Source organism: Bacillus rossius, chromosome 8 (assembly GCF_032445375.1).
Source record: "Bacillus rossius redtenbacheri isolate Brsri chromosome 8, Brsri_v3, whole genome shotgun sequence".
Taxonomy (NCBI): Eukaryota; Metazoa; Arthropoda; class Insecta; order Phasmatodea; family Bacillidae; genus Bacillus; species Bacillus rossius.
This window is the reverse complement of record NC_086336.1, coordinates 36,771,865-36,785,203: the sequence shown is the minus strand read 5'-3', so window position 1 is coordinate 36,785,203 and position 13,339 is coordinate 36,771,865. Positions and strand designations below refer to the sequence as shown.

Genomic DNA, 13,339 nt, shown 5'->3' with positions numbered 1-13,339 from the left:
ACATGTCATTCTTTATACCAATGTTAAACATAAAAGGTGATAGCATCTATTAAATGTAGGAACATTAATACTTGATTTTCAATTAAATAATTAAAATCCAATTTGTATTTAAGCAGTTGCTTACAAAATTTGCATCTAAAATATTCCTTCTTATTACTAAAGAGTCTAGAAAAGAGTGTACATCTATATTGTAATTTGTAATTTTTTTGTTTATTATATGTATTTTTTTTATGTATTTGTTCACTGTTAGTGTTATATTTTACCTTCTCTTGTATACATTACTAGCAGATTACACATCATTCACTTCATCCCCTTTACTCTGGTTTCTACTTGTTCACATCCATAATGACTGCACAGCACATCACAACAGGCCTGTCAACCTACTAACACGATTTACACACACAAACTACCACAACAGTATACAACAGTTAGATTTATTTAGATTACCCCAGATAATGAAAGTGTACTGTAATTTGTATCTCATTTGGACTTTTGGTTATATAATGACATATAATTGAATCTGTAATAGAGGCATAGTAAACATTATATTTAATGAGGACAAGTGTTCTATTTGTATTAGTTATGATGGATGCGATAATTGAAAAGTAATTTAGAATCAAGTGTGAGGCCTAAATCTTTGACCTATTTGCTCGTGTCAAGTATTTGATTTTATGTCATAACCAAATTGAATAGTGTGAAATTCTCTTTTGAAGGTTTTTATAGTAGTTTTTCCGTGGTGAGATTACTATATTTATTTTTCACCTTTCAGCAATTGCACATAGATCATTTTGGAATAACACATAGTTCTAAAAGAAGTTTTTTTCCTATGTATTTTTAAGACATTTGCAATCAGTAGACCATGAGTGTAGGTTGATAGCCCAGGCATTTTAGGGGAAAAATTGAGCAAACCTAAAAAAAATAATGTAGTTTTGAAATTTGGCACAGACATTCCTATGGGTGTTAAAAATTTATCCTAAAAAGTCCCCACCTCTCAGATGCCGGCTTCATACTTTTTTAAGACATTAAGGGCGTAAGTGCCGAAATATGCATATCACGACTGTTACGAGAAAAATATTCATTCTAATATATCAAAATTTGGTCAAAATTTTAAAGTTAAGGGCCTTTAGTCCTTAATCATTCGTTTTTATTACTTTATACAAAGCAAAAATTATCTTATAACCTAATTTATACTCAACTAATGGAAGTAAAATGTATCACTGCTCTATACAATCACCAGTTACATCAAATCGACCACTGATAGGCAAAAATATACCCTTATAAAAGTTTTCCGTTATTTTATTAGCTTTACATTGGTGGGTCAAACATGTGTATGCGATTATAATTGACTGACATATTAAGGATTACACGGAACTACTGCACAACAATGGGTTTTTGAGCAATTTAGGTTAATATTGACTATAGCATTTTACCAAAAATAAAAATAATATACGTTTTAAATTTGGCACAGACGTTCCTTTGGGTGTTAAAAATTGATCCTAAAAAGTCCCCATCTCTCAGATGCCGGCTTCATACTTTTTTAAGGCAATTAGGGCGTAAGTGCCGAAATATGCATATCACTACTGTTACGCGAAAAATATTCATTCTAATATATCAAAATTTGGTCAAAATTTTAAAGTTAAGGGCCCTTAGTCCTTAATCATTCGTTTTTATTACTTTATACACCGCAAAAATTATCTTATAACCTAATTTATGCTCAACAATTGGAAGTAAAATGTATCACTGCTCTATACAATCACCAGTTACATCAAATCCACCACTGATAGGCAAAAATATATCTGTATAAAAGTTTTCTGCTATTTTATTAGCTTTAAATTGGTGGGTCAAACATGTGTATGGGATAATAATTGACTGACATATTAAGAATTACAAGGAACTACTGCACAGCAATCGATGGAGGTTACCTTGCATGTGCTTGTGTGGCCAAGACCTGCTACATTTGGTCAAATATGTGAGGCTTATGTTACATTCGTCCAAAAACATTTTTCTGTGACAGCAACTGTAGTGTTTGATGGTTATGATGAGTTAACCACTAAAGAGGAAGAGCGAAGGCGGCGTTCTGCAGGGAGGTCTTCCACCGATATTTCAATAGCTGCTAACAATGTTGTTACATCGACGCAAATGGACTTTCTGAGGAATGGCCATAACAAAAATGGGCTAATCAAATGATTAGTAACTTATTTTCGAACTTCATGTCATCACGCCATTCAGTGCTCAGGAGATGCTGATACCACTAATGCAGCTATTGCTCTTCAGTATTCAACAAGCTGTTGTGTAAAAGTAATAGCTACTGATACAGACATCCTTGCAATGTTGACTGCGAGGTCAGAAGAAGATGCACACATTGAAATTGTCCATCCACCCTCAAGCAAGACAAAAGGAAAGATTTACAGTATATCAGCTACTCAGCAGGACATTTGTGAAATTAAAAACTATATTTTGTTTTGTCATGCTATTACCAGATCAGATACAACCAGTGCTTTCTTCGGTAACGGAAAGAAGCAAGCATAGAACATCATCAAGACCCATGTTTCCATTCGGAGAACAGTATATGTTTTTACATGTCCACATGCGGACAAGAAGATCGTTATTGCAGCTGGAGAAAAGTTTGCAATTGCAATGTATCAGGGACATGATAACTATTCCACTCTGGATGAAATGATAGTATACATGTATACCTGCAAGATAGCAAAGATGCCTGTTAGTGCTTCTTTCCAGCTAGCTTCTCTTCCACCAACCAGTGCCGCATGTGAACAGCATTCTCTTCGGATTTACCTACAGGTGCAAGAGTGGCTGGGCCATTCATTAGATCCTGTTGAGTGGGGATGGAAAAGTGTGAGTGGCACACTTGTTCCTATAACAACATCCCTTCCTCCAGCTCCAGAACAGCTCCTGAATTTGATATCATGTAACTGTAAAAGTGAATGCAGCTACAAATGCGAGTGTGTGCGGGCTGGACTGCAGTGTGGTATTATGTGTGCCAAATGTCGTGGGGCAACATGCAATAATGTTGTTATCAATGATGGTTCAGATGAAGAGGACCTTTAATAGACTGGTTAATTTTTTTATTGTGTACTTCCTTTAATTGATTTTTGATCAGGTTTCATTTTTTGCTATGTATTATGCATTAATAATGGATGTTAAACAACTAAGTGCCTTTTACTTCACATCTACACAAGTTACGATACAACGAATGAATATTTTTCGCGCAACAGTCGTGATATGCATATTTCAGCACTTACGCCCTTATTGCCTTAAAAAAGTATGAAGCCGGCATCTGAGAGATGGGGACTTTTTAGGATCAATTTTTAACACCCAAAGGAACGTCTGTGCCAAATTTAAAACGTATATTATTTTTATTTTTGGTAAAATGCTATAGTCAATATTAACCTAAATTGCTCAAAAACCCATTGTTGTGCAGTAGTTCCTTGTAATCCTTAATATGTCAGTCAATTATTATCGCATACACATGTTTGACCCACCAATGTATAGGTAATAAAATAACGGAAAACTTTTATAAGGGTGTATTTTTGCCTATCAGTGGTCGATTTGATGTAACTGGTGATTGTATAGAGCAGTGATACATTTTACTTCCATTAGTTGAGTATAAATTAGGTTATAAGATAATTTTTGCTTTATATAAAGTAATAAAAACGAATGATTAAGGACTAATGGTCCTTATTTTTAAAATTTTGACCAAATTTTGATATATTAGAATGAATATTTTTCGCGCAACAGTCGTGATATGCATATTTCGGCACTTACGCCCTTATTGCCTTAAAAAAGAATGAAGCCGGCATCTGGGAGATGGGGACTTTTTAGGATCAATTTTTTACACCCAAAGGAACGTCTGTGCCAAATTTCAAAACTACATTTTTTTTTTTTAGGTAAAACACTAAAATTCCTGGGCTATGATGCCTATTCATTATCATTGCTAGAAATATTAAATAATAAAAGTGATAAAGTACCTCGGTGTGGAATATCAGAACTAGCTACTTGTAAATCAGAATCTGCATTGTTGATTGAAACATAAAAACTTGTTCCGTATGGTAAAGAGAGAGAATCATATTAAGTATGTTTCTACTTGTCAATTCAAGATTTGATAGTTTTTCAAGTAATTTATTATGATTAATTATGTAGCAAGCTTTTGCAAGATCAAAATAACAGCATCAACCTTAACTAGCGTTATTACTTTCACATAAATAGGATTAAGAAAATATAAAAAGGTGTTTTTATTTATTTATTTATTACAATTTTCTGAAACCATTTTGATTATCTGAAAGCTTTTTAAGTTGAAGTTAATATTCCTAAATATTATATCAAATACGTGGTAAATCTATTCAGAAATTATATTGGTCTATAGTTGGACACACAAAGTTTGCTACCTTTTTTATGCGTCCGTATCATTTTAGCAGTTTTCCATTTGTTAGTATTTACACCCCTTTGTATACTTGAATTAAAATTATTCTGCAAGTGAGGCACAGGAAGGTTTGAACAAGGTTTTATAATAAAGTTTGGAATAGCATCTGGACCAGTAGACATTGATGATTTTAATGATTTGATCCCCAGAAATACATTGCTCTAACTAAAATTAAACAAGGGAATGAAAAAATTGGATATGATTCAAGTTGACAAATTGGGAATATTGTTAGAAGGAATATAGACACTAGAAAAGTACCAATGTGGAAAGTTGGTTGAAGTTTTTAGGATATTGTTATATATAAACAATTTATGTAATAATTGATTAGATCAGTTAAGTAATCAACCATAAAATAAAGTTGACATTTTTGAGATTATAGAAAGCTGATCAATCATTTTCCATGATAGCATTGAAAAGACCTAGATAGTTACCCTTTTTATATTTTCTATATTAGAGTAAATTATGTTCTTATTGCTTATAATATATAGTTTTTGGTTATACAATAGATTAATGTAGTACATCTGTTACTAGCAGATCCATGGCTTTTTAACAGAACAATACTGAAAATTGGTAAAACAACAGAGATCTAATAGATTTTTATGTATGTTGTAATGAGTTGTATAAAGAGAGACTTATACTAGAAATAAAACTAAGGCCTGAGATTTTTTTTTGTAGTGGTTTGAAGAATATTAAAAGTATGCATGTTGTACCCTGTCAACTCCTGAAAAATTAAAATAATTCATTATGAGATTATCATCTTGATAATTCGTAAATTTATGTGTGTGATCGTCAAAGTAGCTGGCTTAAATTAAAGAAGAGGTATGGCTGTTGCTTTCAAATTCTTTCCTTTTGTTGGTGGTAATCAATGATAGATATATATAGATATATATTCCCCCCCCCCCTTGAATACACCCCTGGTAAGCTATACTTTAGGAAATTATAAAATGATAACCTAAAAGTGATTTCCTGATGTAGAAGTTGATAATGTGTTACATACAGCCACTTAGTGATTGTACAGATACATTTTAGTAGCTAATATAGGCTACTTGTTACGCGTTATACACTATAGATTCTGGCACTAAAATGAAAGGTCTTCAGTTCGTCATTCTATGGTTCAGCATATTCAGTAATTGGAAATCAGTTTTGCCGCTCAATTCAAATTTTTTGTTTGGGTGGATTCCGACTGTTGACTTTGGCTGCCAGGTCACGTTACTGGCCGCTGGCCTTTTTAGTTCGCTCAAATGTTTATGCTTACTAATTTTTCATTTCAATTCAGTTGGTCCTATTTTCTAGCGAGTTACATTTCACATTTCACTGATACATTTTCATAATGTTTTGGAAAAAACCAACATACATGTCTTTTTTTCTTTCTACAGAGCAGCATACTAAAAAATTTTTAAATACTTCACTATATATTAATTTTTATTTGGTCTCCCCATTTAAAGTATAAAGATGTTTAATGTGACAAAATTGTTAATTTCGCATGGCAGTGGCCAGAACGTGCCGGATTAAATAACTTTCACTGTACTTATTATACAACTATTGTAAGTGTGGCAGAGTAATACAAGTGAAATTATCATTTGTGACACTTACTGGAGTGAATGTAATTAAAGAAAATTGGTAGTGTGTGTGTAAGTGCGCTTGCACATGCATGTAAGCTAAGAATCACTTAAGGTGGCAAGTTGAATGCAATTGTATGAAGTTGTTAATTACTGTGCCTATTTGTATATGTATAACTGTGATAACACTATTTGTATCTTGAAACAAGAGTTTCATTTCTAACTTCAAAATATTTTTTTTTTCTATTTGTTTTCAGATGGAGATGATTCAGACTGAATCCGCAAATGTGTTGCGGGAACTGAATTTGTTTAAATATATTTTCATAAGCCATTTGAAGTTATCATTTGGTAGGTAAAATAAATAACTTGTAATGATACGTGTAGCATTTTCCAAAGATAACATCACAAGAAAAACATGTGCCATATATTTGTTTATTCAAGCAGCATAGCATTGGCTTGTACATAATTCAGCCAATATTTTCTCTTTTAAAAAATAGCAAGACAGGTTTGATGAAAGTCCCTTGGTTGCGGAGCATCTCCGAACGAAACAATGTAGTGAAACATCGTTCCCTTGGCAAGTACGTATGGCATTTCATACGTGATTAAGGAGTGGGTTATGTGCCATGGCTTCTGCATCGAGCGTGGTCACGGTGAAGACAAAGCGTGGGGGCTACGGCCAGAGACGTTTGGGACCGGCACCGTTCGCATCGTTTGAAGATTTGAGCGATGATTTGGAGAGCCCGGAGGAAAAGTCGGTCGCCCCACAGCCACTGCCAGGGATCAAGGAAGATGTCAGGTAAAAGGGGGGAGTGTGTGGTGACTTCTTTAGTCATCATGTTTCTTTTGTTGGTTGTTGGTAACTTCTCACACTTTCATTACATTTTGCTGACATTACATATATGTATAGGTAGACTTTATACATATTTAGCTTTATCTTTTTTGATATAGTTAAGAGCATTCCATTTTTTTTTTTTTTTTGGGCATACAGTTTCTTGAATTTGTGCTAAAAATTAGCCCTATAGTTAGTAAATAATTCAGTTTTTCTCTATTGGCTATACTAGGTCAGTAAATAATATTACTAGCCATGTTTGTTTGTACTGCAAAATAACTATTTGGTTTTATTTATGTTAATGTCTAGACACAATAAATAAATCAGGTCTTAATCATAAGAAACCACTTGTGACATGTCTACTTTATTTTTGTGTGGTATGTGGTTATTGATACAATCAATGTTCTTTTCTTCATCCAAGGAATTGTCTTTATACTATTCAGATGACTGCTATGTTTGCTGTATCAAAACAATTGAATGCATTTTCAATGTTTGCTATTTTATGAGCAGATTAGAAATAGTTATTATTGTGGTCAGGCGTGCTTGTAACTTTGTAAGAGCATGCAACTGTAACAAAGCCTTAAGCAACTTGCTAATTTTTTACGAATCTCGTTTTATGATTAAATACAATGCTTCCATAACTAGGCTTATATTTATGATTACAATAATTCATACATACCTAATTAAATTTTTTCATAAACTTTTTGCAGATTTATCAATTCAAATCAGACTATTAGATTTTTGTTGTAAGTTACCGGCAATACCGCTTCATTTTCTGCTTGAAAGTAGGGTTCAAAATGTAAAAGTACTACTATTGATATAAAAAGTTTCCAAAACACTAAGTAACTATACACATATGGTTGTGTAAAATGTGTATGTGCTCCTATCTGCTTATTTGGGGAAGAACTTGCAGACAATATGGTCATGGTTTACTAAACTCTCAAGTTGAAACAGAAATTTAAAAAAAAAAATTATCAGAGAATCTTTATTTAGTTTTTGTGTTAAATCCTTGTGTGGACAGGATGGCGGCTGACGGAACATTGATGTCGCCAGAGTCGACAGCAAGCGGGAGTTTGGTGGGTGGCGGTGGGACAGGCAGCTTGCAGACGCCATCCACACCTCGCATTGATATATCGCGAGCCAGTAGCTCTTCGCATCACGACAGCAACAACAGTTCGCCGGAAAGGGAACTCTTTACAGGCAAGCTGATGTATGACTTTAAATATTTATTGATGAGCCTGATTGTGACTTTAGTTTAGATGTCCCCCAGGCTGATTTTTCCAAATCTTCGCATGCTGTTGGTCCTTGGATGTTCATATTAATTATGGGAATTATTTATAAATATTTTTGTGTTTCAGGGACAGGTGAAGCTAGTGGTGGAGCGAAGCTGGGTCTTGGGTTCAAAGAGGAAGGTACTGCAGATCTGCGCTCAAGCACAGAGGAATTAGACTACCACGAGCCTGAGACTAAGCAAGAAAAGATGCCTAACAAGAAACTACTTAAATATGAACTGGAAGCCCAGAGTGAGAAGGAAGCGAAAGAGCGTAAGGATTCTGCATGCAGTGACGTGGGATTCTTGTCCATTAGTGGTCGGACGAGCCGTTTGTCATCCGTGGGATCTGCCGCTTCCGGAGGTTCGGCCGCTTCCCACATTTCCCATCTTTCTGTTGTCTCGGGACTGTCCCGTGCTTCGAGCGGCCGCTCTCCTTCCCCTCACAAGATGTTGCTCGAGACATCTTTCTGTGGAAACAAGCCCATCCCATCACAGAGTGTGGACTTGGAATCATCTCCCAGCAAACACGAGACTGAGTCCTTGGAAAAGGTGCTGCTGAGCCGAAGCGTAGACCCGACTCGCGCTGCTGTCATTCAGGACAAAGAACTGCAGAAGCCACTGTCGCTGAATCTTTCTGAAACAGGGAAGTCAACAAAGAATGTGCAAAGTTTTTCTCAACTGGTGCAAAATAAGCCATTGGTTAGTAAAGCACCAGACTCTGTAAGTACGCATTTTGTTCAGAGTAGACCAGTGACGCCTAGAGCTCCTGACAGCACAAGCATCACACCATCAGCCTCGCCCAAGTTGGCCAAACATGCTATCTTGAAGAAGAAAGAAGAGAGTGGGTCACGAACACCTTCTCCTTCCCTTTCACGCAAGAGCTCGTTCAGCATTTTCAAGAAAAACGAAACAATGGCCAGTCCGGAATCTCCCACGGTTCCGCCAGGAAAACGGAAATCTGGAAGTTTTACGACGATTTTGAAAGAAGCTGGTGAGGGTTTGAGGGATCGAAGTCGGTCTCGAAGCAAAAGTCGTGAAAGAGTTGTGCAGGTCGAGCAGAAAGTAGATGTCAAAGGAAAGAAAGACAATAAGAACAAAGGGGTGTTTTCAAATCTGTTCAAGAAGAAAGAAAAGAAAAAAGGGACCAAATCTGAAAGTGAAAATATTTCTCCCAATGAAATTTCATCTCCAGAGTCTAAACTTCCAGCAGTTGATCCAATTAGCAATGTAGAATTTACCTTTGACGTGGACAACATTCAACCTTCGGAATTCGGAATTATAAGAAAAGAAAGCTTTCAAGAAGACCATAAGAATGTATCAAATGTCCAAGAACCACAAAATGGTATTCAGGAGAACTTGCTTCCTTCGGAGTCTGTCATGCTACCAGCACCCAGTCAGTTGATCAGTGAGTTGAGAACACCTGAACCTGTGGAACATTCAGTTAACTTGTCTTTCCCAGTGGAAGAAGAGTTTCTAAAGCTGGAAAACCAGCCAACAGATGCAGTAATGCAGGAACACCTGTCTCTCATTGACGAAGCTAGTATGCAGGCGACCCCTTCAGCAAGCGAAGACGTGGAACATCTCTCTTCAGAGTCGGAGCGGGACTCAGAAGTTGAATATTTGAGAGCCAAGGTGGAGGCGTTGAAGAAACAGGAACAAGACGAAGGAGAAGAAGATGATCATGAGAGAAAAAGACTGGTTTTCCAACAGGACTCATTCGAGGACGAGCTTCCTTACGTTCCGACCACGTTGCCGCAGGAACGGTCGGTAGCAGTGCCGATAGTTCCCGTCAAGCAGAGGGTGTCGGACGTCCGCACGTGTCCCACAGAGAGACCACGGAGCACCACCCCCATCAACCCATCACTGTTAGAAGAGTACGTGCAGTGCAGTAGTGCCCCAGATGAGTCCGACAAAGGTGTCGAGAAGATTCGCATCAGCCTCCCGCGAGAAGACTCCATCGGTCGCAACAAACTGTCGCGCAGGGGCACCATCACTGCCAAGTCGTGGGTGGAGTTCGCGGAGCACGGCCTGCAGAGTCCCCGGGAGTTCCGCAAGACCTCCCCCACGTCGCCCCCGCCACCGCTACCTCCCCGGGCACAGCCCACCCCGCCACTACCCATCACCCCTCCCCCCAAGCCTTCCACCTGGATCAACTTCGACGAGATCCCAGAAAAGCGCAAGCCCGCCAAACGAATTCAGACGATTCCCTCGCGGGGTAGTGTTGATCTTCCTGAGGCGTCAAAAGTACAAGTAGAGAGTAGTAAGTCTGTTGTGTATAGTTACGTGAACCCGGAGGATTGTAAGTGTGAGTGCCATGAAGCTACAGCTGCGACCAAAACAACCGAGGGTAGTTTGAAGGGGGCCAGCTCTGCAGTACAGTGCTCTCATCAGGGGACTTCTGTCACTCAGCAGAATTCTTCAAACAGGTAATGAATGAAATATTCTGAACATTAAAAGGCCAATTCTCAGTGTCTAATATATGTGATATTTTATGGTTTGCATTTAAAATCTAATACAACTTTTCAAAATTTATAATACTATGTCAAATAATTTGGGTAAAATTAAAAGTTGATTTATGTTAAATATCTTTTAACTGTAATTCTATCGTGCAAGTTCTTCGGTTTTCATGTGTTCAAACACGAATTTCAAATACCAGAGACATTCCAGAAATATTCTTATATTATATTATAGTATCAATGGAATAATTATGTTCCTTATTTTTTATATGAGTACATAATAATAGAGTCTTCGTGAATGGATGTGTGTTTATTTTGACACCCCAGCAGCAATACTAATCTACCAACAGGTTGAAATGTGTACAGATGCAAACTCAAACCACAATTACTGTAGGTATTTGTATGTGCGCGTCACAGTACAAGTCCGAAAGGGAGTGCCTTTATTGTGGGCATTTGCAACCACAGCTTAAATTGGAGTTTTTTTGTTAAGTGAAACTTCTTAACAGTCAGCAGCATAAGTCAAGGCAATGGCTCATCAGATCATTACGAAAAATACACTGCTCAGAAGTGGGGCACTCGATAGGCGAGGGGGGAGAGGAGATAATTGAGTGCCCTACTCCTCACTTTTGGGTGTGATTTAGTGAAGCGACACTACAGTGCTGCACTTTTTGTTATGCTGGAAAAGACAAAAAGTTTTCTCTTAAAATTTAAATAAGAATTTGGAATATTTGCTTACACAATTCCTATAATTTTTAATATTGTTAGTGTGTTTTTTTAGTATGCTATTGTGAACATATTTTATTGTTTAGTTAAATTATTGAATATTTTGTTCTATCTTTTTTTAAGTAGTTTATTGAAATGTGAAGTTTCATTTCTAATGGTCATGGTGGCTAAACATTCATTTTTTTCTTTACAGCTAGCATCCATACTGATGTCTCGTTGACAGTAAGGTCATTAGGGAGTTTAAGTAATGACGAGATTTGAATGGAGCATTGACGGAATGAAATGATGGGGTTAACAGGAGTACCCTGAGAAAAGCCATTGGCTTAGGGCAACGTCTGCCACTTGCGAAACATTCTAGTTAGACTCTGCTAGCAATCAAACCTGGCAGGAGGCAAGTGCTCTGCCATCTCAACTGCAGTGGTTCTTACGCTGTCAGGGGCATAGCCAGGGTTTCGTGGAGAAGTGCTGTATAGTCATATTAATTTTTTTTATAAGTAATTTTTTATAACTGAATTTTATAAGAAAATTTATTGTCAAACTGAAATATCAGGGAATAGTAGACTTTTAGAACTTCAATGTTTACACATATGAATTTAAATAATGATTTTGTTTGAGAATAGAAAACTGAACGTTTTATTTTTTGGTTTTTATTTGATTGTTTTTAATACTTTGTTCTTAAGACATTTGTTTGATTTTGTTGACACAAGTTATGAATACATTTGTATTAACGTGAAACACACATCAAGTTTGCAAACCGCCATTCAATGTAGACTATGCGGAAATAACACCTGCCGCTTCTGTGTGTGAGGGCTATACTGGGAAGGAACTGCAGTATTGTGGCCCACTAAGGATTACAATAATCCTTTTTGTCTGTCTGTAACCTAATGTAGCTAATTTTCTTGTTCTATCTTGGCTTGTTTTTTTTCTTTTCTTTTCTTTTAAATCCTGGAAGGGAGGAGTGTGGACCTCACAATCTCACCCCTGGCTACGTCAGTGGAGTATTATTAAAGAAAATATGAAGTGCTGGAGATATTCAGCTTTAATTCTTTATGTTGACAATGTGGAATGTTTTTAATTTTTTACCATTTCTTACTGATACCTTTACTTCGTTATGAATTGACTGCAGCGACGTGTTGTACGATGACTACGCACATCCCTACCTGGAGCCTGGAGTTGGTTACTCGGAAGGTTTGAAGCCTATGAAACCATTTGGAATGGATCTAGATGTGTCTAGTAATCGTAGCAGTATTATTTCACAGGTAAGATAAAAATACTGACTGCTGTTTATGATACTGAATGTTTAACTATTCATTGTATTAGTTTAAGATTAAGTGCAAATAATATGCACATACTAAAATAATTGTTAAAAATTTCTTTTTAAAAATTTGGTGGGGCATTCCAAGTTTTTTTTTTACATTAAAAAAAAATAAAATTGCTTTTTTGTAACATGTTAATGCAATTACCATAATGCATAAATATCAGAACCCATCTAGTAAAAATTTATGAGTTCTAAAAATTTTAATATTTTAATGATATTCTCGACATAGGTATCTTGCAACTCCAGACCATTCACACAATATCGGGCACTAGAAATTACATGTTGCAAGCTAGTCCATCTTACCGTGGGAAAGGCAGTTATCAATTAGTGAGACGCGTGTAGATTTTGTATCGATATCTTTCAAAATTTTAACTTTGTGTTACGTAGCAAGAAGCTGTGTCATAGTCGTGTTTGTTAACATGGTGATATTGTCATTAAGTAGGCTGTTGGTAAAACTGAGCTACACATTTCAACCAAACCAGCTTGTGGACCTATGTTTTTGATAAAAGTGAACAGTTTCATGCCAAACTTGCATTGCTAGTTTCCATATTGGTTCCTTAGAAACATTGACTGTACATACAACTGGTTTTTGATTGTACATAAAATGTAATATTTATTTAATATTTGTTTTTTAGTATATGCTGCATTTTGCATCGGGCATGTTTTTTTATGAACATAAGCATTTCACTAAATCACTCAGTATTGTTGCATTTTACTTCTTCAGTTTTATAGTCAAAAACTTT

At 36.2% G+C, this 13,339-nt stretch overlaps 1 protein-coding gene across 3 annotated transcripts in view; it reads left to right on the top strand.

Moving 5' to 3' along the window:
* Positions 1-13,339, top strand: part of LOC134534737 (uncharacterized) — a 33,785-nt gene that overhangs the window by 5,342 nt on the left and 15,104 nt on the right. For all 3 annotated transcript variants that reach the window (XM_063373240.1, XM_063373238.1, XM_063373239.1), the window contains exons 2-5: positions 6,255-6,793; positions 7,848-8,026; positions 8,185-10,525; positions 12,405-12,537. In XM_063373240.1, the coding sequence (XP_063229310.1) occupies positions 6,621-6,793; positions 7,848-8,026; positions 8,185-10,525; positions 12,405-12,537 (2,826 nt within the window). In that variant the 5' untranslated portion in view covers positions 6,255-6,620. The remainder of the gene's footprint in view (positions 1-6,254; positions 6,794-7,847; positions 8,027-8,184; positions 10,526-12,404; positions 12,538-13,339) is intronic.